General features: G+C 40.2%; 1 protein-coding gene across 6 annotated transcripts in view; it reads right to left on the bottom strand.

The window, feature by feature from the left end:
- LOC149321649 (Fanconi anemia group D2 protein-like) overlaps window positions 1-26,387 on the bottom strand; it is a 70,694-nt gene extending 44,307 nt beyond the window's left edge. For 5 of the 6 annotated variants that reach the window (XM_089526188.1, XM_089526178.1, XM_089526168.1 and 2 more), the window contains exons 1-20: window positions 26,304-26,387; window positions 25,387-25,471; window positions 23,413-23,550; window positions 21,937-22,001; window positions 21,015-21,118; window positions 20,588-20,651; window positions 19,016-19,068; window positions 16,842-16,920; window positions 15,777-15,901; window positions 15,177-15,264; window positions 14,286-14,390; window positions 12,579-12,679; window positions 8,739-8,847; window positions 7,480-7,515; window positions 6,408-6,551; window positions 5,563-5,697; window positions 4,951-5,082; window positions 4,392-4,499; window positions 3,341-3,450; window positions 2,262-2,322 (exon numbers count right to left, since the gene is read on the bottom strand). In XM_089526188.1, the coding sequence (XP_089382314.1) occupies window positions 2,262-2,322; window positions 3,341-3,450; window positions 4,392-4,499; window positions 4,951-5,082; window positions 5,563-5,697; window positions 6,408-6,551; window positions 7,480-7,515; window positions 8,739-8,847; window positions 12,579-12,679; window positions 14,286-14,390; window positions 15,177-15,264; window positions 15,777-15,901; window positions 16,842-16,920; window positions 19,016-19,068; window positions 20,588-20,651; window positions 21,015-21,118; window positions 21,937-22,001; window positions 23,413-23,550; window positions 25,387-25,471; window positions 26,304-26,306 (1,845 nt within the window). In that variant the 5' untranslated portion in view covers window positions 26,307-26,387. The remainder of the gene's footprint in view (window positions 1-2,261; window positions 2,323-3,340; window positions 3,451-4,391; window positions 4,500-4,950; window positions 5,083-5,562; window positions 5,698-6,407; window positions 6,552-7,479; window positions 7,516-8,738; window positions 8,848-12,578; window positions 12,680-14,285; window positions 14,391-15,176; window positions 15,265-15,776; window positions 15,902-16,841; window positions 16,921-19,015; window positions 19,069-20,587; window positions 20,652-21,014; window positions 21,119-21,936; window positions 22,002-23,412; window positions 23,551-25,386; window positions 25,472-26,303) is intronic. The other variant, XM_089526198.1, reaches the window with a different exon arrangement.
- Window positions 26,388-27,328: the final 941 nt, after the last annotated feature.

Raw genomic sequence — 27,328 nt, 5'->3', positions numbered from 1 at the left:
ACATTGTTAGAAATAATATCTTCAATGATGTGCCAAAGGAGAGAAGAGCAGTGTATTGTATGTAGTCAACAAACCCTTTTCTGTGGGTCATGAGTCCCTGAACACCTCCAAATATTTTATACAACCCCCCCATCCCCTAAATAACAAAAAAATACCTCAAATTTCACTTCTGGAGTCCTGAAAGAAATCAGATGAACTGCAAGACTGCTGCCTAACAGGCTCAAAATTGGCCTGATGATCCTAAAAGTTGCCAATCCAAGGTTGACAGCTGATATAGTGCACAAGAGTGAAAATTAGTCTCTGTTGCAGTTATCCACTATGTAAGCAGTACTAAGCCATGTTTTAGCATTATAACTGAACTGGCCAACTTCCTTCTTTTCACCCAGTCTCTTCCTTTCCTTTTCCACAAACACAACACTCTATCTTGTTCTTCACAAGATGATACTCAGATCGATAAGACTATGTCCACCTGATCCAAGCCTAAGGTTAACTTGACAGCAGTTAAGTTTCTGAGCTGCCCTGAGTCCCAGTTTTGGGAGAAGAGTAGGATATAAATAAATATAACAACAACAACAACATTAATAATAATAAACTAATAATAACTTTATTTATATACCGCCTTTCCTGTAGATCAAAGCGGTTCACAACATAGTAAGCATGTGACACATGTCACAGTACAAAACAATAAAATCGCTCAATAATTACAATCACAATTTCATACAATTTCCTAAAAACCTGAACCATATACAGATCCTTAAAACCATCAGTTGTGGGGGGGGGGACTCCTTAATCTAAACAGAATCGGGAGGATATGCTACTTGAAAGAGGTGGGTTTTTAATGCCTTCTTAAAGGCTTCTAATGTAGAACAGTCGGATCTTTTCTGGGAGTGTGTTCTAGAGGGTAGGGGCTGTCACTGTATAAGCCCTCCGGTGAGTTGCTGCTAGTTTTACCTTGGGGCAATCAAGTAAAAATTTCCCCATTGTTCTGAGGTTGTGTATTTTTCCCCATCTACTTATGTTTTTCTCTCTTTAGATGAATGTACTCTGCAACATGCAACACACACACACACTTTAATTAAAGATAGCAAGAAACAAACAATGGCCATATAGGTTAAATCTCCCCTATCTGAAATGCTATGGATCGTTTTGGATTTTTTCAGATTCTGGAATACATGTACTTGCATATACATACATAATGAGATATCTTAGAGATGGGACCCAAGTCAACTTATGTTTCATATGCATCTTATATACATAGCCTGAATGTAATTTTATACCTAATACGGTCTGGCCCCTCCTTACTTATCAGACCTTCTTTCTCCTCACCTTCCCACCATTCTGGTAGTCAAGGTCTGCTGTCTCAGCCCAGGATTTCCTCTGCCCCATCCTGGATTCGCCCCTTTTCACTTGCTGCCCCTCACTCCTCACTCCTCACTCCTGGAACCTTCTTCCCCCGCAAGCATCACTTCTTTAACCAGCTTCAAAACAGAGTTCAGAGTAGCCTTCCCAGGCATTGCATAATTGTCGCTTACTATTTGTTGTTCTTTTGGTGCCTGTTTATCAAACCATTTCCTGTATTGCTATGTACTGTATATGCATTATCCCACTTGAGAGTATGTATTTTCCCTGGAAAATGATTAACCACCCATTATGAAGCCAAGCCCTCCCTCCAGTCCATCTGCCTTGGTCCAGGCCTTGGAGGTAGAGAGGAACTGCTGGACCTCTTACCCTTTCCCTCCACCACTCCCTTCTCCTTCTGTGTCATGTCTTTTTAGATTGTAAGCCCGAGGGCAGGGAACCATCTAACTAAAAAGATTGTATGTACAGTGCTGTGTGAATTTACAGCGCTTCATAAATAAAGGTTAATAATAATAATAATAATAATAATAATAATAAGTACTTTTTTGCCTGAAATAATGTTTGTGTGCAGTGAACCATCAAAAATCAAAGGTATCACTATCTCAGTCACTCATAAAAAAGTATTGGATTTTGGAACATTTCAGAATTCTGGATAAAGGAGACCACCTGTACCTGTATCAAAAGACAGAATACATCCAAGTATCTTCTCTCCTGTCATAAGTTATTTTTGATGCTACAGGAGAAAGGGTATTAACATGATTGTACACAAATTCTTCCCCATCCTTAAATATGCCTGTATTTTTCATTGCCGATCTGAAGATTCCTCAGGCATTAAACCAGTAGAGTCCCCTTTCTCCAGGCTATGCAGCAAACATCTATTCTGTATACATCCATATACTTGCCTGCCTACATTGCTCTTTGCTCAGCTGTGCCCGTTCCAGTATCTGACCATTTTCTCTACTCCTGAAATTAAATTAGATTTTAATTAATTCATTCTGACATAGTTGAGCAACTACGCTTACAGTTTCTTATTCTGAACCAGAGAATGTTCCAAGGACTAAAAATACTCTGAGGATCTCCTCGCAGAACAAATGTACACAAGAGCCTTTAAACTATATTCATCCTTTACAACTCACTGACCACCACACATGTCTAAGTCATCCTCATGCTCACATATCTATTACAATTCCACAGTAATGCTCCTGGGAAGGTTGGGTGGGATTCTAAAGCCATAGGGATAGCAAGAGTTGTCAGCAAAGCCTCTGAAGACCCCCTCTGCATGACAACATCCCCACCCACCCACTGAAATGCAATTGTTTGATGAAAAGAAATCAAGTGAAAGAACTTCATCTTCCTGTCAGCAAACATATTTTGACATGCTCCTTTAAATGCCTTCCAAATTGCATCCATTTGTGAGACATAATTTCTTACTAGCAAAGTGTATTGCAGAATATATTAAAGAGCATCCGTATCATTTGGCAGACATGTGCAAGGCAGGCTCAAAGTGTGGTTCACACTCTCCAGTGTGCACACTTCTGAACCAGTAACACGGGTCCAAAACAAAGCAGAAATAATCCAGTTTGAGACCACTTTAACTGCCCTGGCTCAATGCCAGGGAATTCTGGAAACTGTAGTTTTGTGAGACATTTAGCCTTCTCTGTCCCAGGATTCCCTAGCACTGAGCCAAGGCAGTTAAATCGGTCTCACATTGGATTATATCTGTGATGTGTTTTTGGACCAGGGTCACGGATCCTGCTTTTCAAATTTTCAAATTTTCTAAAGCTTATTAGTAGCACCAACTTTGATGAAACCCTGATAGATTATAACTATAAGGAAACACAAAACTGTCTGTTTGGAAAATTATTTTTGAAAACAGCCTTGTTCCCTTGGGGTTTTACAGAACATTTATTAAGAGACACTACCTCTTTTGTGTCCAGAACAAAGAGAAAGAATGATGTGAACATCTGAACTTCTTGCTCACCTCTTTTCTGCCATGCTGCCCACCATGGTAACTGCACCAATAATTCCAATGCGCTTATACTTAGAAATAGTGCTGGAGAGTTGTTTTCTAATCACCATGTGCATATCATCCTGCATAGAAAAAGAGGGAACAAGGTGTTAGAATAAGAAATGCTTTATCCAGTAGTGAACATGATAACTCATGCCACTGAATTACATATGAATCCTAAAGAAGAGCAGCAGTGTATACAAGACTAAATCATGTCTACTCCTTCTATCTTGCAAATCTATCAAGGTGTGATTCAGAGATGTTTTCTACTGCCAAACCATCCTTCAGATACAGCAAACACAACGTAACGTCCCCAGCATTTGAGGGACGGCTCTTCGGGAAGGAGATAATAAATGCTGTGCTAGCAAGCAAGACATTCATTTCATTCAAGCATAGGTGGAAATTTAATGTACAAATCTGAGAGACTGGAAATTACAACTATAGCAAATGTTCAAGAAAGAAAAAGCATGAAGATGGACAGCCAAGTTGATTAAAAAGTGGCTTGCGAGGCAGTGCTGATATGTATCATGTCACAAACAGTAAAAGATAATATAAGGTAAACCACTGGGGGGGAGGGCTATGTCAGATTACACATATTTTACAGTTACAGAGACTGGTGGCACCTTGAAGACTAAAAGGTGTTCCCTCAATATTCTAGCCTCTAAGATGCCATAAAACTCTTTGTTGATTTTCTTGCAACAGACTAAAATGCTTAGAACCCCTAGCGACCAAATGTTCAAGTTTGGTATTAACTTTTATATGTGAATCTTAGAAAAACAATTGTGAAATACCAGCTTTTTAGAACAATGCTGACTGTCACATAACTCACTGATGCACATCTGACAAGTGGAGAAATATCTTTTTGTCTCCAGTAATTGGTTTGGCAGCATTCACCAAATTCTGACCATGTACTGTTAGAACATGTATACCAGTTTTACTGATAACACTGGCATCTAGACATATCTGGTTAGGTATAGGACTCACCTTCTCCAGCTTTCAGTGGTTAGGCAATATTTTCACTTACCTGAATGTGGCTGCTTCTGTGCCCCTGGCTGAATGCCAACACACTAAGTACATGGAATAGTTTGCGGATTTGCTGTGGACTTAGATTATCCATGTAGTCTAAAATGCTCTAAAAATAGAGAAGTAAAATCAGGCAAAACTCTTAAGATCTTCATGATACACATTGATACAAGAATATGCAAAAACAGCAAAAGAAAATTGGAATACTTATAATGGTTTCTTTTATAACAGAAATGGGCTGAAATTAGACCATTTGCCAATTTGTAACAGATCAGCTAGAGCCAGCCAGTTGCTAAGATTTTTCCAAAGAATGCCAGTCTTTCCCTACTCATACAATCTCACACTTCCAGCTCCATGATTTTCCTCCTGTGATTACTAGTTACTTGCAAATTACCATAAACTAAGGAGATTTGAGGACAAGTTTAAGATTTGTGAGAATATCCCTTTTCTTCTTTTTTCTTCTCACCAAAATCTCTTGTATTTGTTAGACTACCTGTAAGACAGTAGTTGTTAAGTTGTTGGTATCAGAATCTAAGCTCCCAGCTCTCACCTGTGCTTACCTTCAGAAAGACTGCATATGGAACCACTAATGAGGTATGAAGAGACACCAAGTCAGTGAGCATATCCAGAGAGACATCCACTTCAACACTATTGCCACCACATGCATGAGTAACCAAGGCACCCACAATCTCCTGCAGGGAACAGACACAGGAAGGGAAAATTCAGAAGTGCAAATGCTGTTGAAGAGACTTCTAGCTTTGGAAGAAACTGCTGAGGAGCTGGTGAACCTCAGCAGAAAACTAATAGAGGCTCAGTATAGCAAACTGTTTTATCCTGAGTCAGACATTGATTCCCCTGCCCCAAATTGTCAACTCTCACTGGCAGCAATGGCTCTCCAGTGTTTCTAGCACAATTCTTTGCGAGCTCTAATTGGACATACCTGGCAGTCTGTCATTCATCTATTAACCAAACCTGACCCTGCTTAGCTTCTCAAATCAGGAAAAATAAGGAGAGTTCAGCATGGTACAATACTACTCTGAACCCTAGTTTGTTTGCTTTTCCAGATGAAGTCAATAGCCACAGAGCTTCCGGGAGACACTGTTACTTTTTAGGAAATGTGTAAACATATGCAAACATTTTACCAAGCAGAGAATGGAACTTTATGGCTATACCTGCTGACAATAAGCATCAAAGGCTGCAAATGCTTGCTTGTACATACAGCTACCAAAAGAGACAATACATGGATCTGCTGAATGTACAAAAATCTCAGATAGTGACAGGATGGCTGGAAAGAGGTCTCTCATAACCTGCATGAAGACAGAACAAAAAAAAAAGTGGCTTCAGATACATATTGCTACTACCTTCCCAAATTCCCATCTGATTTCAAAATCAGCCTATCCATAGTACACAGTTATATCACTATGATCCCACTTTAACTGTTGTAGCTCAGTCCTGTGGAATCCTGTGAGATGTGCAGTTGAGGAAGGGACCTTTTGAATTCTTAGCTAGAAAGCTCCTCTAATGGCTCTGACCAAACTAAAACTCCTAGGACTCCATAGGATGAAAACACAGCCATTAGAGTGGATTAATAACAATATAATTGTGTAATATGAATGGGCACCTGGTACTCTGCAATTTGCTGCCAAAATAAGATGAACATGAATTACAAAAAGCAATTCAACATTTCAGAGAAGCTAACAGAGTGGTACATAAATATTTTTAGATATCAAAATCTAAAGTGGCTAAGAAATCAGAGCACAGACAATAATGCTGTCTCATTCTAGTAAGCTGTCTTCTCTATGAGTTCAGGAAATGTGCCTAAGTGCATCTGTCTTCTTGCCATACTCCATGCTTTAAGAACCAAAAGAACTACTACAGCTGTATTGATAAACTAATCATTTCTCTCAATGAAGATCTATACCTGTGTGGATAAAATAATCAGGGTGTGTCTGTGAACTGGCACACAGTCTTGCAGATTTCAGCATGGATGCCAGTATACATCTGCTCAAGTACTCACGAGTGAATGGTATCGGAAGGCATTCTGCAGAAACTGCTCTCGCATATAACCCAACCGAATCTTGCTTCTCAGCACTCTCTCAATTTGCTTCTTGCTCTTTGAACTTGTAGCATAGATTACAAACAGCACTATCAGATCAAGAACCTTTTTGAAGCAAAACAATAGCTAATTACACAAAAGATAATGTCAAGCAAGACAAGAGAATAAAGAACTGACAACACAAGCGATCTGAACAGTGAACACGCTTCCACACCACAGAATGTGCTGTTTTGGACAGAATTCTGAACAAAACATCTGTTTCATTTTGCTTTTAAAATAACAAGGTTGTAGTGCACATGCTTTGGAAGAAAGAGTAAAATTCCATGGCCAATGTTTACTACGGACTAAAATATTGTGGTTGAAACATGAATTCATTCCAGGAGCCTATCTTTTGGTTTATAAAGATATCTTCCACAGCAATTTCTTAGAGGAAAAAACTTGCTTCTGCAAATTATTTATTTATCCTTTTTTTCAGTCTGAAAAATTACATAAATCATATATACTATACACATACATCTGTGCCTACTGTGAACAGAAGTCCTAATAGCTGAATCTTATAAGTCTTTAACACAGCCACCAAGCAGAAGAAACTTTACCATTAGAAGCACACGCATACAAATAGGATAGGTAGAGATCTCACAATTTAGCAGATGGATGAACAGAAAGTTCATCCCTGCAACCTCCATTATTTTGAGATTTGGGAGAAGAGATTAATTTTCCAACTGTAAAATGCCTAAAGGTGGCTGCTGTTTTTGAGGAAAAGGCACACAAGAAATAGAATATCATCTTCATCATCACCATCAGCAGCATCATTAGTCATGAAGACTAAAATACAAAGATGACTACAAATGCAGGTAAAGGTTAATGTATCCTCCTTCTCCACAAGTATCAGCAAAAGACTGTTCCAGATTTTCTGAACTGAAATTTCTAAAGTAGGTGTCACAAAACGAAGGTCACCCTATTTTTAATTAATATGTTTAAAATGATAATTTTAAATGGCAAAAAGCTATTGCAAAACCTGTGTAGAAATTACCTTATGGTCAGAAGCAGAAGAAACATTCTCAATAGCCTAGACCAGGAAAGAATGCAAAAGAAGCAGATGCCAATGTTGTACAAGTATATACATTAAACAACCTGTGCAAAAAACCAAAAAAAAAAAAAAAACCTCACAAGGAGCAGGACACATCTCTTCAACAAAACCTCTAATAGCAAGGGTTCCATTAAATTATGTCTAAATCTGACACTGAATTGTCCTGAGTGAACCTCTTTTAGAATATAAGAACCACCAATTCCAGTCTAATGATAAAACTTGCATTGTGGATGGGCTAACTGATTCCACTTGTAAACCACTTGATAACCAGAATCCTCTGGGCCATGTACAATAAATTAGAAAACAAAACAATAAAGTCAACAAAATAATGAACTGAAGCAACACATAATTTAAAATCAGCGGAAACTATGACGTACGTAAAATTAAAGTGAAGTCAGCAATAAAATGGAAGAAAGCTAAAACATAAAATGCAGCTCTTAAAATGCTTGGAAAAATAAAATAGTCCTCACCTGGTGCTGAAAAGACTATAATACAGATGCCAGGAGGAACTCCCTGAAGAGGACATTCCATAAATGGGATGCCACCACTGAAAAGGCTCCCTCTCTTTACTGCCACACACCTAGCTTCATCTGGCAGTGGCACTGAAGAGGTGACATTGGATGATGACCCAAAGATACTATACTGTCAAAAGATGGCATTGAAGCACCATGGCTGGCCTGGTTCAGTGATGCTCCCTTCCCAGTAGTGTGCATCAAAAAATGGATTAGCAGCAGGACTTTAGGCAGCAAGTATGTTATTTGAGGTGTAATTTCTATTGTTTTCTCCCTCTTGGTACCCAGAACATCTCTGCTCCTAAATAGGAAGCTTTGTTGTTGTACTCAGGAACCCTGAGTACAACAGCAAAGCCGTTCTTTAAATAGTTCATATTTTACAGAAACATTTACAGTGCGCCTGCGCCATACGCAGGCACGCCATACACGACTTTAACCTTATGCAGAAAGTTAAGCTGCTGGGCAATAAATGGCGTGCGCACCACGGTGAATGCAGAAGCACTCCCCCATTGCAGCCAATGGGGTTTGAGCTTAAGCGTTTTTCCCCATATGCGGAGGCATCCGGAACGCTTATGGAGAGGGCCCACTGTATTATACATGACTCAATAGGACATTTGGAGAAAGTCAACAGTATAAGACGGTTTTATGAAACTGCATATATTCAGCTACCAAGGAAAAACACAACCTGACCTTAATCCAGCCTTCTAAAATGGTCTTCTGGAATTTAACAGCTGACTTTATGACTTCAAAAAGAAGCTTGACACAGTCCAGGTTAATGCTCACTTGGCTTGCAGGCAGACTAAAACAAAGCACAACAGGGGGAGGTACCACATCATCTTTAAAAACAAATGAAATAGTTTTAGCAGGTAATGATTAATTCAATACTAAGGGCAATGGCTAAATTACTACCCACAAGAGTGTGCTGGCAGTGATAAAACACAGAAACAATGAAAGGAAAGAAGCAACACATAGGAAAAAGGAGGCCAACTCTTCCCTCCTTGCATACTGAGATCTAGAGAGAATTGTTATTTTAAGGGGTGGGTGGGATATCAGTCGTTCTGATAGCCTTTAGGGCTGAAGGGCGGGGTATAAATACCATAATAAATAAAAAAATAAAATAAATTGTTTTTGTATAGGGAAGGTGGATGAGGGGATGTTAAAGCGTCTCCCACTACCAAGCAATATCAGAAACTATCAGTGTTTCCTTTTAAACCCTTCCCCCTACTCCTAGTGATCTTTGTCATTATCACTGTGCCAGTGCTACTAAGATCAATGTCGGAACAGTGGTTTTCTCTCTAATGCCCAGATGATTGCTGATCAGGTGGACTGTGGGGCAAAATTGAGACGGGACTTCCTGTCCTTTGCAGACCATGTAGAGAGTGGTGGAAAGGTTACACACCACATATAGTAGCAGAATTCAAAGACACAGCCATGATAGTCTGGAAAATCACTATGCAAAGGGATCTTGCAGCACCTTTGAAAACAACTGAAAGACAGAAGTTGGTAGCACGAGCTTCAGTAGACTTGAGCCTACTTCCTCAGACCAAATGCACAAAAGCTCATGCTATCGACCTCTGTTTTTCAGTTAGTCACAAAGGTGCTGCAAGATCCCTTTGCACACCACCTATGGGGCTCCCACATGTATACTAAAGAAGCACCACCAGTAACAACCAAGGCAGAGTGAACAGAAGAAAACAAAGAGAAAGTTGTGGAGATGTCAAAACTGAGCCAGTCATGTAGCAGAAGATATTAGTACTGAGCGAGTACACACCTAGGTCTGGTGTTGCTTTATATTATCAATCATACCTCTGTGCAACAAGCCTTTCTATGTCCACCAGAAAGCTTCTATTGATGGGAAGACTCTCCAAATCACAGGGAAAATCCATGTGGCTGTCAAGGTATGCTAGTTGTGACTAAGTTGTGACTGGATGAGAGTCTAGTAAACTGGCAGGTGTAGTCCATGATGCACTAGCAATCAGTCATGTAATTAGCTAATTAGGCCAGGTGATTGTGTTAGCCAATTAGCAAAGTATAACTGCATTGCAATGTCTTAAAATAACAAGGTTGTAGTGCTCATGCTTTGGAAGAAAGGGTAAAATTACATGGCCAATGTTTACTATGGACTAAAATATTTGAGAGTATTCTCTGTACATGCTCTCCATGCTGGTTGTGACCTTGCCAGTTATACTGCTCTCCATGCTGCTGCAGTGGTAAGGTAACACTGAAATGCTGCTGAACTAGGAGTTTTTACTGTGCTTCAATTTTTGCTGCTATGTAATGTACCATTTGTACTGTTTTGTTTTTTTGCTTCAGTTTTTAAGACTTCTGCTGAGTAAAGCTCCAAAAGTCTGCTGTTATTTTTGCCTCAATATCCACACCCCAACAGTGGCAAGCCTCTCTACATATTAATAATAATAATAATAATAATAATAATAATAATAATTTGTTTTATTTATATACCGCTATTCCAAAGATCATAGCGGTGAACAGCAAGTAAGCTAATTAGCAAGTAAGTATTAACACACTGCCCTTACAATGGTGGCTGTAATATGTATCCCAACCCAAAGTCTTATAGTCTATTAAAGGAGCACTTGACTGTGACAGATGTCCTGTGGTTCTTCACCAAAGATAAAAAATAATTTTTTTATTTCTATCCCGCTCCTCTGTCCGGGACAACCGGGATGGCTTACAAGTTAAAACTGTACAATCCAAATCCCAATATCCCACCCCCCTTAAAATAACAACTAAACAATGACAATTTAAAACATACCTTAAAAAGCAAAAAAGAATTCAAAGGGAACAAGTTCTAGTTTGGTGGCCGGTAATTTATTCGGGAAAGGCCTGCCGTAAGAGATCTGTCTTGACAGCTTTTTTGAAGCTGTCTAAGCTGGTAATATGATGGATCTCCTCTGGCAGGCCATTCCATAATCTGGGAGCGGTCGCCAAAAAGGTCCCCTGGGTGGTTGCAGACAGTCTGATTTTTACAGGCTTCAGCAAATTCCTCCCAGAGGACCTGAGTGCGCGGGGTGGATTATACGGAAGGAGGCAGTCCCAAAGATAGGTTGGACGCAAGCCATTAAGGACTTTAATGGTCATAACCAACACCTTGTACTGCACCCGGAAGCTAATAGGCATCCAGTGGAGCAATTTTAAGACAGGTGTTATGTGCTCTCTCCTGGCTGTGCCAGAAACCAACCTGGCTGCCATATTCTGTACTAATTGAAGCTTCTGAACTACGCACAAATGTAGCCCCACGTAGAGTGCATTGCAGAAATCGAGCTGTGAGAGTACCAGTGCATGTACCTCAGTTTCTAGGTCCCTTACATCCAGAAAAGGACGCAGCTGGCATATCAGCCGAAGCCAATAACAGGCACTCCTGACTGTTGCATTTACTTGATTTGTCATCTGGAGCGATGGTTCTAGGAGCACTCCAGAATGTGAACACAGTCCTTTGAGGAGAGTGTGACCCATCTAGGACAGGAGGTTGTATTTCAATACCTGGGTTTGCGGCCACTACTGTAAGTACCTCCGTTTTGTCTGGATTAAGTTTTAATGTGTTTTTCCTCATCCAGTCCATTACCACTTTCACACACACACACACACACACACACACACACACACACACACAGATAGACTAGCATCGGGGACAGGATGGTGCCCTGAGGGATGCCACAATTAAGCTCCTTTTTTGATGAGCAACTGTCCCCGAACATCATCCTCTAGAATCTGTCCAAGAGGAAGGAACGGCACCACTGCAACGCATTGCCTCCAATTCCTAACCTTCTCAGGTGATCCAAGAGGATGTCATGATCTATTGTATCGAAAGCTGCTGAGAGGTCTAGTAGCACCAACAGGGTCACACTACCCCTGTCAATGCCTAGACGAAAGTCATCAGCTAAAGCAGCCATGGCAGTCTCATCTCCATATCCTGTCCTAAAGCTGGTTTGAAATGGATCTAGATAATCGGTTTCATCTCAGACAACATGGAGCTGAAAAGCAACAGCCCTCTTGATCACTTTGCTCAAAAAAGGCAGATGGGAGACTGGCCTATAGTTGTTCATCTCCAGGGGGTCAAGGAAAGATCTTTTCAGGCGCAGCCTGGCTGCCGCTTGCTTCAAACAAGATGGAACACGACCTTCCCTAAGGGATGCATTGATGATATCCCTCAGGAACATCCTCAAGGCATCTCATCCCTGGACAGCCAGCCATGAAGGGCAAGGATCAAGAGGGCAAAGATTGCACAGAAAAGTTAATGGGCACAAATACAACTGGAGGAAATGGAGCCCAGGCAAATATAGAATGATGGGAGTGCTGCGGATTTGGTTGGAAGGGAGAAAGCAATTAAATAGTGAGATTCACGTGAATTTGTGCCAGCAAAGACAGGAGAGACCCAGAAGTACAACAGTAGGCTAATTGTTTCAATATCAAGTTTTTCCCATCAAATGTTGGTGTAACCATTAGTTTGTCCTTGTACTGGCACAGTAACTCTAAGGATGAGGCTGAATTCCAGCCATTGTATTACATACAAACCTTGCCTGAGACTGGTTCCTGAATTTACTCTGGGAAGCCTGAATTTGTGGAAGCGAAACACATGAGTCTAGGTCCAGCTTCTTACGAAGATCAGAAATTACCTGCAAGGTATATGTTTCTACAGTTATCACTCAGAGACATGCACAAAAAAATAAATTTTCATGCAGGGGGTTAAGAAGGCAAAAACTGTGAAGTAATAAGTGTGAAGGAAAGAACATACAAAAATTACTCCTAGACACACAAGTTATTTTACACAAATGTAAAACTTTGTTTGGACTTTTAACTGCGTACTTTTGCAATGACAGTATTTTAACTAGCTTTGAAAATAAAATCCTATTTCCTTTTAAGGTAAAGAGAAACAAGCAAACAAAAGGGGGGTGGGCAGAAATAAAGGATTTCATTGTAGGGCTGTTTAAGAAAAAAGTTTGGCCTGAAACTTCAGTATCCCATTTCTGCTCTGCCAATCATCTTTCAGTGTCCTACTATGTGTGTGTATTGTGTGCCTTCATGTCATTCTGACATTTAGCGACCCTATCATGACATGACAAGATTTGTTCAGAGGGTGTTTGCATTTGCCTTCCTGAGGCTGAGAGAGTATGACTTGCCCATGTCACTCAGTGGGTTTCCATGGCTGAGCAGGGATTTGAGCCCTCATCTCCAGAGTCCTAGTCCAACGCCCAAACTATTACATCAGGCTGGGTCTCTTCAGTTTGTTCACTGCCCTTGAGTCAACCCCGACTCATGGTGACCCTGTGGATGAAACATCTCCAAGACTCCCTATCACCCACTGCTCTGCTTAGGTCCTGTAAGTTCATATTTGTGACCTCCTTAATTGAATCTATCAATCTAGCTTGCAGCCTTCCTCTTTCTACTTCCCTCCACCTTCCCCAACATTTTCTTTTCTAATGAGTCATGCCTTCTCTTGAGGCCAAAGTATGACAGTATTTCCACAATATCCTCAGTACTCTTCTCCAGCACCACGCTGCAAATGAATTTATTTTCTTCTTAACTGCTTTCTTCACTGTCCCGCTTTTACATCCATACATTGTAACAGGGAATACGATGGCTTGGATGATTCTAGTTTTAGTGCTCAGTTGCATATCTTTTTAGGATTTTATCTAGCTCTTTCATTGCTGCTTTTCCCATTCCTAGTCTTCTTCTGATTCCCAGTTCTTCTTCTTCTGATCCTAATACAGTACTTAATCAAGTAGTTTACTAATGTCAGGTCATTTTAATAATCACAATGGAATTCTCCTAGCAAGAATGGCAACCTTACCTACATGGACAATACGATACTGTATGACCTGTTACAGACTGCCAAAATAAAGCTGCTTCGGGTCTCTTTGGAAATATGCTATTTAAATGATGTATGGGTCCTAAGAGTCCGGAGGTTGCGCCAAAGCCACACTCCATTCCTAAGCACCAGAGTGCAGCTTTGGTGCAGCTTCCAGATTCTTAGGGTGCATGCATCATTTAAACAGCATACCTCCAAAGAGACCCGAAGCAGCTTTATTTTGGCAATCTGTAACAGGCCTATGTAAAGCAACCAGGAAACTTGACTATGTCAGTAGTTTCACATGTGAAATTGTGCTGGCTTATATATTTGTTTACGTACACAATAATAGTAAATGTCTGAGTGCTATTCCAGTATGGCTCCCTGTATTTACATGTTATTCAGTCTTTCACTTTTAAGAGAAGCTATCTTACCTCTACTGCATTATTTGTATTGATGGACCGGAGAATAAATTTAACTACTACAGGCAAATCTTCCACTTTTACAGCAGCCACCGTGATCATAACAGACTTGCACACCTAGGATGAGAGCAGCAAAATGGCCAGCTATAGTACTGAGAAGAGGAATAGCATACCTGTACATTTATTTGCACTTCTCATTTATACCAAGCCTCAGGCTCTTGATAGACTGTAGTGGAAAACCCACACCAACAAAGAAATAAATTATATATAGTCCCAAACCTTTAAGATTCAAAAAAAGCTATTAAAAACAATCCCACATTTTAGAACTTGCTCAGAACTTTCATAATATGATCAGGAGATTCCTTAGGTGAATTCTCAGAGAAAGAAGCTTCCAAGATTGGCATTTAGTGTGTCTTTGCTGTCCACATTATGGTAAGTGTACAGATGAGATAGCCAAGAACTTCTCAGTTGATCTGAGAATGCGATCACTTCAGTCTTGGCAAACCTAATTTCTATCTATCTATCTATCTATCTATCTATCTATCTATCTATCCATCCATTCATCCATCCATCCATCCATCCATCCTTTCTCCACACAGGAGAGGCAGCCTATAGCATTTTTTTAAAAGGTATGATTGAAACATTATTTATACATAAGTTAATAAATGATAGTTCTTTTAAAAAGAGAAGATTAAAACAGTATAAAAACGTGAGCTATAATTTTAAAAAGATAAAAACACAATAAAAAAGACATAACCATACTAAGAACTCCACTACATAAAATGCAATTTCTGTAATTTCTTCTAGACACCTCGGAGCTTGCATAAGATTTAATTTCATTTGTATAATGATTTTAATTATACCTTGTTTATGGCCCCATTCATTTACAACAAGACCTCTTACCTCAGACAGAAGCTCCAGATCAAGATTTAAACAGGAAAGAGCATCCAGGATTGGAACCATTAGCTCAGTGTTCGCCTTTAACAAAGAACTAAAAGGACAATCAAATATATTTTATTTTTAACACTAGCAATATTCACAAACTGCAATCAACTGAAATCTATTCAATATAAACAATATAAATAGCAGGAGACTTTCATATCCTGGTAGAGCAGAATTTTCCTGATAGTTATCTTTTTTTTTTACATTTTACAATAGCTACAAAATGACTTATTTACAATCAATAACTGCACTCCATAAAGCTTGCCCTATTTCGCTATTTCTAACAAACAGTTGCATTTCCATGTATCCAAAGCATTTTACATATATTTCTGATATTCTTACATGACTAGTAAAAATGAGACCTACAGCAGTGTGATCCCAGCTCTTTCAAGAATTCCTCACTGCCCTTGCATTTCAAACACTCCTCAAAATACAATCTCTTTTTTCTTTGTCCACTTTGTCACTAGACATGCTAGACAATGTCTTCATATAAAATACCAGTACTACTTCTCGATCTCTCTCTCTCTCACACACAAAATGGTGCAGCAACATAAAACTCACCTAAGCTCTCTGGCAATTTCACTATGTTGGGCATCTTCCAGGATTTCAGGCAAACCTGTAATAATGTCGTGTTGAATTGTTGGAGGAGAAACGGAAATCATCTGCATAATGGTTGATAAAAGTTCCTGGAGATGACAGAAGCATTACATTACAAGGAACACAAGAAAAGCAGATATCCCTAACACTAACAACAAATTGGCCATGAGATGTATGTTTCACATGTACACGAAATTGAAGTTAATCCACTAGTTTATTTATTAGAAATATACTGTCTGTATAATTTTTATGATAAATATTTATTTAGATTGTCCCCACAACATCTCACTTCACAAACAGAAATTGAGATGGAGAGGGAATAACATGCCTGTGAACATCAGCAAAATCATGTCAGAGCTGGGTCTCAAAATCTATCCACAAGACCACAGTGGCCATAAGTAAACAAATAAATATCCTTTTCTTTATGTAATAGCTGTACAAGACCTACTTACTGATATCATATCACATATAGATTGTATAGTGTCTTTACAACATGCAAGGCATTTAAGGGCTCTATTTAAGAAAACAGATTAACAAATTTTAGTAATTTCCAGTGTTTGTGAAATCTTTTTATTATCACTAAATTTGTTCCTTTAATAAATCTATAATCCTTTCCTCAGCCATATAATTGTTTTGAAATAGCAAAGAGGGGGGCAATCCATACACACTTTTTTCTGACCCAATAAAAGGATAACTCAGTTTGCATGGATTAAACCATGGCAATTTCACTATCCACTTAATAGGCAGAATTAAGTATTGTATGTTATATCAAACATCTCCTAATGCCTCAGTTGATTTCTCTGTAAGGAGAACAGTTATTAACAACTTACATCAAAGCTGAAGAACTCACACTCTTGCAGTTGTTGCTGGAATCTAACTCCTATCGGTCTCAGCCAGCCAGTTATGAAGATTTATGGTAGTAGTAACTTATTAACATTGGTGGACACAGGTTCTGCAGCCCTGGGTTACATGCTGCTGCTACAGTAGCCACCACCTATCTATTAATCAACTGCATTGATTGGTACTTGCCTTGCTGTCAACTATCCTGTCGAGCCATTTTAATTGATTGACAATGAGTCGGGGCAAATTGAGCCCATCGCTGCCCACACTGAAAGATCAGAAGTACAAAGAGTGAAGCAAATAGTTCAAGCATAGACATAGCCCCTTTTAGCTACCAAGAAAGAATGTAGCTATTCAGGATTCTGCTCATTCCTTTCTAATGCATTCCCAAAATCTCATTTGTTATTATTATTATTATTAACCTTTATAAAGCGCTGTAAATTTACACAGCACTGTACATACAATCTTTTTAATTGGACGGTTCCCTGCCCTAAGGCTTACAATCTAAAAAGACACGACACAAAAGGGGAAGGGGATGAGGGCCAACAGTTCTTCTCTACCTCCGAGGCCTGGATCAGGGGAGATGGACTGAAGGGAGGACATAGCAATACAGGAAATGATTCAATAAAACAGGCAACAAAGGAACATCAAATAGCAAGTGACAATTATGCAATGCCTGGGAACGCTTCTCTGAACAGGATGGTCTTCAACTCCGTTTTGAAGCTGGTTAAAGAAGTGATGGCTCTTGCTCGTGGGGGAAGAAGGTTCCAGGAGTGAGGGGCAACGAGTGAAAAGGGGCGAATTCGAGATAGGGCAGAGGAAATCATGGGCTGGGACAGCAGACCTTGACTACCAGAACGGAGGGCCCGAGTGGGAAGGTGAGGAGAAAGAAGGTCTGATAAGTAAGGAGGGGCCAGTCCATGGAGGGCTTTAAATGTCGACAGCAGGAGCTTGTACTGCATGCGGAAAGGGAGGGGGAGCCAGTGAAGGGATGCCAGCACAGGAGAGATGCGGTCAGAGCAGTGGGCAGATGTGATAATGCGTGCAGCTGAATGCTGGACAGAGATTAAAGGATGGAGGTGAGAAAGAGGAAGCCCAGCCAGGAGAACATTACAGTAATCAAGTCGTGAGACCACAAGGGCATGGACCAGGATCTTGGCAGAAGAGGCAGAGAGATAAGGTCGGATTTTGGCAATATTGTATAGTAAGAATCGGCAAGCCTTGGCTGTGGTCTGGATCTGCGGGATACACGACAGAGAAGAATCAAAGATAAAACCAAGACTACGGGCTTGCTGGACTGATTGAATAGAAATGTCGTCAACAGAGACAGAAAAGGAGTGTTGAAGGGCAAACTTAGGAGGAAAGACAAGAAGCTCTGTCTTGGACATGTTGAGCTTCAAACGCCGATGGCGCATCCACTGCGAGACAGCTGCGAGACAGGACGAAACTTGCTGTTCAAGCCTTGGAGAAAGGTCAGGGGTGGAAAGATACAGCTGGGTGTCATCGGCATACAGATGGTAGGAGAAACCAAAAGAGCTAATGAGTTTACCTAAGGACAGTGTGTAGAGAGAAAACAGAAGGGACCCAGAACAGAGCCCTGGGGAACTCCAACAGATAAGGGAACAGGAGAAGAAGTCTGACCACCTGCAACCACTGCAAAAGATCTACCAGACAAATAAGATCTAAACCAGTTGAGAACAGAGTCTGAGAACCCAAGGTCAGAGAGTATGTCAACTAGGAGACAGTGATCAACGGTGTCAAGAAGAACCATTTCAGAAACAATTTCTGTTTGAATTAAAGATCTCCTGTCAAACTATGAACAAGCCTCTCTAGAACATGTATCAAGAACTCAGTTATTTTTAGTCAGCCAACAAACCTAATCTTGGTATTAATCAAGAAGTAGGCAAACACTCACCATAATGAATTTATTCATTCTGTCATTTAAGATTTGCCTTGTATAACAAACATGAACAGAAACAACATAATCTTGAGCATCAAACTTCCATACTCATTCTAAGTCTAAGAACCTTGCATAAAGTACAGTATTTATATTATATCATAGAATCTATAGATTTGGAGGAGACCACAGATGCCATCCAGTTCAACCCCATTCTGCCATGCAGGAACTCTCAATCAAAGCACCCCCAACAGATGGCCATCCAGCCTCTGGTTTACAGACCTCCAAAGAAGGAAACTGCAGCACTATCTGAGCAAGCATCCTCCACTGTCAAACAGATTACTCTGGTACTCTTTCACATTTGCCAATGCAATGCGGTTTGGGGAATTTCAAAAAGAATTTTAGAAGAAACAACTAGAAAATGCACAGCTACCAACATTCCAAGTTGAAGTAATAGTGTACCTACCTTTCATCAAAAAATTCGGGAATTTTTTCAAACAGCAGTTTTATAATAGCAGGCTGCCGAAAAGGAAGGGGGGGGGAGACAGAAGTGTTTGGAGAAAATTACATTTGTGATCAGGCAGCAAACTGTATATACGGAATTGCACAACCCAAACCTCATTGCCATATAAAAATTATTCTCTAGGAAACACTACAAGAAAATGCTTCCCAGCATGATAATCTAGGTTACGTAAACACAAAGTAAATATCCATAGGCCAAAAGCATATCATTGTTCCCTTTTTCAAAGGTAAGAGGGGAAAGGCCAAACCTGGAACTTTTAAACTTAAAACTGCCCTGAGTGCAGCCTGGAGAAAAGGCAAGGTGATGATAATGATATCATAATATTCCCCCCATCATCACTAGTACCATCATCTGACATTAATGCAAGAGTGGAGAATGCATGACTCTGCAGATGTAGGACAGAATTTAGGCCTAACTCCTAGGACTTATTCAGAAACAATATTTTTTCTGGCCCAAAATGCGTTATAACACTTCCCAAATCCTTCAGGTAACACTATTTTGTTACATTTGGAAGGTCTTTTTAAACGTTCAAACAGGATTTTTTCCACCCAAATGTTAAGTGGCTCCCTATCTGAGGGTGAGTGGGCAATAGTTCACAGAGGTCAATGCACACCTCTAAGCTCTCACTGCTACCCCCCCACCACCACCACCTTAGAAAGTGATGAATCAATGCAACTACTTTCAGTTTAGATGAAGGTTTTGGAAAGCTAGAGTAATACACTGCAACATAAAGCAAATTAATACACATGCTTTCATGGTAATCATGCCTTCTCATCCTGAAGCCAAGATAATCACTAGACAGCTTGTACCTCAAAACTTGAAAGCTAGTTTCCTTTTGCTGCACTGTCTCTAGTTTCATCATCTGAACATGAAATTTAGATGATGATGATCCCATGTACATGTTTATAAACAGAAATTAAGATAAGCCTAATTAAATCATTTCATTTTCAACTTCTCAATGGAAGAATCTCCCTCAAAGCAACTGACTTTTTAAATATTGCGAGGGTATTGGACAATTTATCTTTCCTGTCCTATTACACAAAAATCTATGCACACCCTAGTTTGAGATAAAAAATGTGAGGTTTGGAATGTCCAGTTCGCAGTGATCTCTAGTGCAGAGATTTCCACTTCTGTCTTAAAACACACAAACCAGAAGGGAAAGGAGTCTGTCTAACTATTGAGCTATCCAAGATCCCTCCCCACATCATACATGGAGAAGAAGAAAAGGAAGTTAATCTCTTATTTTAAATTCAGTTTGAAGAAGTAGTAACAAAAAAGACTTGTGGTCCTTCCCCCCGCATCTCTGAACCAAAACACTTCCCTCATCTTAGTTCCACTTTGAATCCAGGGAACTCAAATGAGGTAGGGATCAATTGTGTTTATGAATAATAGCTGAATAATAAGCTGCCACAATCAGTGTACTCCTGCTTTTGTCCACTTCTTATCTATTCTCTCGCTGGTTCAGTCTGTTTTCCACTTCTAAGAATATCAGATTGTATGATAAAGTGAACTTACCTGTAATATCTCTATTCCTAGAAGAAGCTTAATGAGGCTTTCACAATATGAATGGACTGCATTACTGTAATAGAAATATTTTGCCATTATAATTATAAAAACAATGTTCCAGGAATATTCTTTTTCCAGCTCCATGATCTAAGGCTATAGTTCACAAAGCAGTTACTGTACTTTTAAAAAGAAGGAATATAACAACATGTTGAAGCAATTTATTAACTGAGCAGTAGCAGGATGACTCAGATTTAAATTCTGGGTTTCACAAACTTAAATTCTATTCCTTCCCAACCCTCATCTATTTTTCATTTTAGAAAAAACCAATTCTAGTCCAGAAGCAGACTGCAGGCATATGATATTGCCATAAAATTAACCACAGTTATGAAATACCCAAGAAGACTTTGCAGAGAGAAAAATATTTTTTTTCATTTACCTTGTTTCTAGATTTTGCACAGGTACGCATGGTAACAGACAATTCCTGAACTGATCTCTGTTTTCAATGTGGGATTCCAATCCGGTAATGAATTCTTCAACAACCTAATGGGTTGAGAAAGAGAGAATGATGGCTGAGCCATAGCCTGGCTGTAAAAATTAGAGTACATTAATCTTTAGAGTACATTAACAGGCAAATAAGCTGCTCTCCGCATAATGCTTTTTCTGTTTTCTTTCAAGAGAAGTGTGATTTGTGAATTGTTAAGTTTTCCTGTCAAATCCAGTGACCTGTAACAATACTTCGAAAGCTATCCACAGTGTTCTTTATTAATCTTGACAGCCTCTGTCTTCCATTCTTCTTCTATCTGGACAGTTAATTCATGTATTTCAAATGTTAGATACTCACTTTTATGTGGTAGGCAACTGAACAATTTTTAACTTTATTTTTCTTAATATCAAATATAATTACAAAATAAATAAATGGTACCAGTTTCCTTTACATCATTATTGATTCTTTTTCATTCATTTGATTCAAAATATTCATCTCTCAGTTCTTTCCCATAATTTGAGTTATTTCTTCAACACAATTATTTGTATTGAGAACACTTATTAAAAAGTCCTTGGAATGTTTTTTTATTGCAGCTTCCATTTCCCCCCAACATAGGCTATGTTGGCTAGGGCTGATGAAAGCTACAGGCTAAAAGCATCTGCAGTATCACAGTTGTCTAAAGTGAACAATGAGTATTAGATTCAAAAAGATATTTGTCTATGGAAATGGTGCACATTTCCAGTTTCCAACTGCAGAGTGCATTTAGTCAGAAAAGAGCATATGTTGCTCTCTCTTCCAAGCTCCTAGCTTTTGGGGTAAGACTCAATGGAAGCCTACTGGATTTCAGAGACAACAAATGATCATGTGATCTTACCTGTGGATAAGAATGTTTTTTCAAGGCTTGATGCAACTTCTTCTGGAAAATAGCTCCATCCACAGCTATGAAAAAGGTGTTATTTATTTATTTATTTAATATCAAAGCTTTCCCCCAAAATGGGACTTAAATTGGCTTACTTTATACTAGGTTAAAATACAACAGCTAAACCAATGTAGTACAAATATTAAGACAGCATTAATCAACCCAATTAAAACATTACGTTAAAACATTTATTCAAAAATAATTAAAACAAAACTAAAAATGAACAAAATGTTCATTATATATTAAAAATAGCACATCATTCTATCCCAAACAAATAAACCAACGGCTTATGTCCAGACTATTTAGGAGACCATATCTCCCCACCTGAACCTGCCAGAACCCTAAGATCTTCAGGAGAAGGCTTTCTATTGGTCCCACCACCACAAAAGGGTCCCTTTTGGGGAGAAAGGCAGCAAAAATGAAATATAAATAAATAAATGGCTGAAAGCTTGTTTAAATAGGAAGGTCTTTGCCTCTCAGTGAAAAGAGAGCAGAAAGGAAGTCAACCAAGACTCCCTAGGAGGAAGTTCCATAAATCCAAAAGCAGCCACCAAGAAAGCTCCCTCCCATGTCTTCATCAATGAACCTGGGAAGGCGGTAGGACAGAAAGAGACAATCCACCCACAAAGATGTTAAAATTCGTCCCGTTAAGTAGTCTGGACCCAAGCCTTTCAGGGCTTTAAAAACAGCACTCTGAATTCTGCCCAGTTGAGAAAAGCTTCATTCACTGAATAACTAAAGGCACAGGAAGTAAAGAAGAAAAGGATGGCAACCATAAGAGAAATTTTGCACCTGTGGAATTTTTGCTTGTTTTAAAATTGTTGGGAGACACAGAAAAACTGTCAAGCAAAATATGATAATCCTGCAGCAAATAAAGATGGCAAGGGAGAAAAAATCTCTAGTGTCAAGTCAATAAATTACTGAAGATGCCACTTCTGTTCATGATCCTTTCTGCATGAAAAAGGCAGAAATGTATGAGCATAATTAAAAATCATAATGCATCACACCTCATCCTAGACAAACATGCATGAATGGACAATCTTAGGGGAGTTCTGTTAAAGCAGTTATTTCTCTATCAGACAATATATTCCTTCAGTGTCTGTGTCATTTTTACACATTTTTTCAGTTTACGGTGTTTAACAACAGGGAACTGAAAAACTATGTATTTTTGTTCTCTGCCTTGATTGCAAAAGCAGGGGGATAGAAAAAGTCTCTCTCTCTCTCTCTCTCTCACACACACACACACAACTCTGCCTGTCTAGGTATAGTCTAGCACAATTCTAGTTAAACTTGAATAGCCAAGTAAGCACTTCTCCACAACTGCTGACAAATGTAACTAGAATTAAGACCACAATGCTGCACTTGAACATGTAAACTTTCTGTTAAAATTATTTTAGCAGAAAAAAGGAAGCATATCATAAAGGTCTATACCTATTTCATTCTGTCTTTCTCCAGCTTTCAGTGTTATTCCTCCAGTTTTGAGGAGTTGCCCAAAGACACCACCACTTTCTATAACTCCATCTTGGGGAACACAACTTTTCTTACCAGAGACCCGAGACTTCTTTGCCTCTAAGATGGAAACATACGCTGCATCAGACAAATGAATGTTATGCATGTGAGAGATGATTCTTTATACACATAACTGAACTGAAAAATTAACTTTTATATCAAGAAATTCAGGCACTTTTCCAGGTCCCTAGGAAGATTAAGCCAATGAGCTGTACAGTTGAGGACAACATCAGAGATACTCTAGTAGCAGGAGCCCTGGTGGCATAGTGGTTAAATGCCAGTATTGCAGCCATTCACTAACAAACCACAAGGTTGTATGAATCTTTCGCCTTTTACAAAGCACAAGGTTGTGAGTTCAATCCCAGCCAGGGGCTCAGGATCCACTCAGCCTGGCATGCTTCCGAGGTCACTAAAATGAGTACCTAGATTGTTAGGGGCAATTAGATTATGCATTGTAAATCACTTAGAGAGTGCTTAAGTGCACTGATAAGCAATATAGAAATGTACAGTGGAACCTCGCCTTACATGGGGGATCTGTTCCGGACCCCCTACGTTAGGCGAATTCCACCTATGCTTGTCCCATTATAATGAAAGGGGCTCATGCATGCAGTGGTGCGGCGTGCATGAGGTGGTGTGGCATATGCGGCGGCCACACACGCTATTTAAAGCATTAAAGCACGGCTTCCGCATAAACCAGGAACCGCATTTGGCGCGCCTGCATATGGAGTGGGCGCACTGTACTTGCTATTGCTATACCTCAGAAAAGGAAAGCTGAAATCCAAACAGCATTTAAGTAATCTATGAATTGCAGTCACAAACTGAAAGTTATTGGATATGTTCTGTGAATTGAAAAGAATTGGGCTGACATCAATTGTGCTTAAACTCCTGTATCCATTAACACATACACTTTGGTAGCTGGGGCCTGTGCACACAGGTGGCAAGAAGCGGCCTCTGGCCGCTCCAGCCACAATTGGCCCAGGACTGTGGTGACCGCACGGCCCTCTCTCAAAGTGGGCTGCTGGCAGGAGCAGATTAATCCCCTCCTTTTTCCAGCAGCTCCAGGCCACCTTTGGTGGCGTTAGAGTAACTTCCAGCCACTTTGGGAGCATGTGTCATCTGTACATCACACCTCTGAAGTGCCCGGAAGCTGCTTCTTTTGGCTTATCTGCTTTGAGCCTCTGGTAGCCAGACAAAATCTGTAGTCATAATAGGAGAAAAATCTCTTATCTTCATCAGTTTGAATGTGAGACATAAGGGCTGGAGCAGTCCCAGGCCTGCAGCTCAGGAAGAGGTATGGTGCTCATTTCTGTCAGTGTGCTTGTGACAGAACAAATGTGTATCCAAAGTATAATGCAACATGGAAGAGCTATAGTCCTTTGCCCAGATTAGTGAAGAACATAAGTATCACTTCCAGAAAGCAACAGCACCAACATAAGAGGCTTGGAACTCTTTGGAAGGGCAATGGGACATAGTTAAACTCCAACTCTTTTCTCAGGTGTGGAGGGGAAAGGGCACTGCACTTCTAAGCCCCTCTGACGTTCAGGGGGACCACTGTACCCGCATCTCTTTCTGGACATAGGGGTCTTTCTTGACAGGTTCAGTACTACTGCAGAATAATCCCCAGCTCTCAGAACTAACAGCACTGCTTCAGAGGAGACAGAACATTCGCTATGGGAAGCACAGATATGAACTCTGTATAAAATGCAGGAGAATAAATTAATTCCCCTTCCTTCACCCTGACAAAAAAAGATGCTACACTTAACCACAAAGAACAGCTCTCTCTCTCTCCTTGCCCACTACCTCTCCTGAGCTTTAAAGAAACTATGCTAGGTTCTCTGCTTGGTAGCTTTGGTCAAAGAAAGTGAAAATGATAGAAAACATTCTTCTTTTACATACTTGGCAACTCTGTCGGATTTTCTGCACGGATACCAGATTTTGAGAATCTCCGTCTTAAATACATGGCAATAGGTACTGACGTATCCTATTACAGAAACATTGGAGGAGAAAACATTAGAAGAGGTCCACAGGAAAGAAACATTTTTTGAAATTCTGCAAATAATTTGGCCACAAAGGGTGGGGGGGGGGGAATACAGATACTCAAACATACCGCAAAAAGAACAATCTGGCTTGTCTGAATGATGTTTTACTTAAAAGAATTGCAAGAGGACTACTGTAGCATTCTGGTGAAGCAGAATATAACTGATGGATTTTATGCATAACTGATTAAAAATAATTATGTTGAATACATTTTCAGTCACACTGTAGATGTAAGTTTACATTTTGGTGACCCAGACGGAGCCATGATGCACGGAGCACTTCTTTTCAGATTCCAGCAATTCCATTCCTTGCCCTCCCAGTTTTCCTTTTTCTTTCTCTTCATCATTTCATGCTCACTTGCCATACTTCATTACAACTGGATTGGCGTTTTCAGGGCAAGTGAGAGAAGGATGTATGTATATTTTGAGTGTGAGATATGCAGACATACTTATGCCCAAACTTGTGTGTGTGTATTTCTGACTTGAGGCTACCCGAAGGTGAACCTACCCTGGAGATGACCCATCCCATTACGGTAACCACAGAGATTGCAGATTTCCTAGAAAACCAGTCAGGGAGCCCCAACAGTGCAAGAAAGTTCAGCAAGTTTTTAGTAGCTGGCTGGCATCAGAGGAATATCTTCCAAAGGTCTGACATATCCTTTTATAGGGTTTCAAACAAAGAACTTCCAAGCCATACATTGACTGGTACATAGAACTGAACATAGGAGCTCCTCATTCACTCGTTGGTTAAAAAAACACATACATTTTAAAGCCCACCATCAATCCTCTTCTCAGGACAGTTTTCACTCACTGACTCAGCCTGGCATTCCTTATTTTGGGCAAATGCAGACATCCAGGCACCACTTGGGGCAAGAAACAGGCCCTGAATGACATGAAGAGCCGTGAGGATGTCTCTTTGACCTGTTCTGTTACTTATTACAAAACCAGTCCTTTCCCCTCATTTCATGTCAGGCATTCTAGCTATAAAACGTGTTTGCTATTTTTCTATTTTACTAATGTTTTAAGTTTTTGTCCTCCTGAGAGACCCTAATCCAGGTGGACTCACTGTCAGTGGCCCTGAGCCCCTGGGGATCCCAGGATGGCATTTCCTGAATAGATCTGTGGGCAGGGCTGGCATCTGGGGCCTGCCACAGCTCCCACAGCCACAACGTTCTGATCCCTCTGGACATCCTCACCCACAGTCTGCTGTACAGGTCTGTCCCTGGGCTTCCCTCTCCGCCAAATGCATCTGGGGAAGTAGGCTAAAGTCCACCAAAGCTCATGCTTTGTATTTCTAATCTTTCACTTAGCCTCAAAGCTACTCCAGGATCCGATTTCCCAGACTAGCACGGTTTTCCCTTTGGATTCTAGAACAGTTTGATCTAGGCGACCAGAGGTCCTCCTTTTTTCCAGGACCTGTCCTCCATTTCAGCCTTCTGTCCAGGAGGAATTCCAAAACGGTCCTCCACGCTGAACATGACTAAGAGGCATCGCTTTACATTCATGGCAAGCGTCTTGAAGTGTTCTTTGGGTCACGCCCTCCATTTTCCGGACCCTGGTCCTCCAGTGTGGCCTGTGTCCTCTCTTTCAGCGAGGCCCAAACACACACTGCAGAAATGACCTGGTCTGAGGCCGACTGGACTGCCCTGGCTCAGTGCTTAGTGGATCCTGGGAGTTGTAGTCTACTGTGGCCCCTGAGCTCTCTCTGACCATGTCTCACAAAACTACAGCTCCCAGAATTCCCTAGCTTTGACCCAGGGCAGTTGAAGCGGTCTCAGAATGGGTTATTCCTGCAGTGTGTT

Source organism: Sceloporus occidentalis, unplaced genomic scaffold, assembly GCF_023333645.1.
Source record: "Sceloporus occidentalis isolate IW3139 unplaced genomic scaffold, rSceOcc1.0.p SCAF_1, whole genome shotgun sequence".
In the NCBI taxonomy this organism is placed as follows: domain Eukaryota; kingdom Metazoa; phylum Chordata; class Lepidosauria; order Squamata; family Phrynosomatidae; genus Sceloporus; species Sceloporus occidentalis.
The sequence above is the reverse complement of the archived record's forward strand: the minus strand, read 5'-3'. Positions and strand labels throughout refer to the sequence as shown.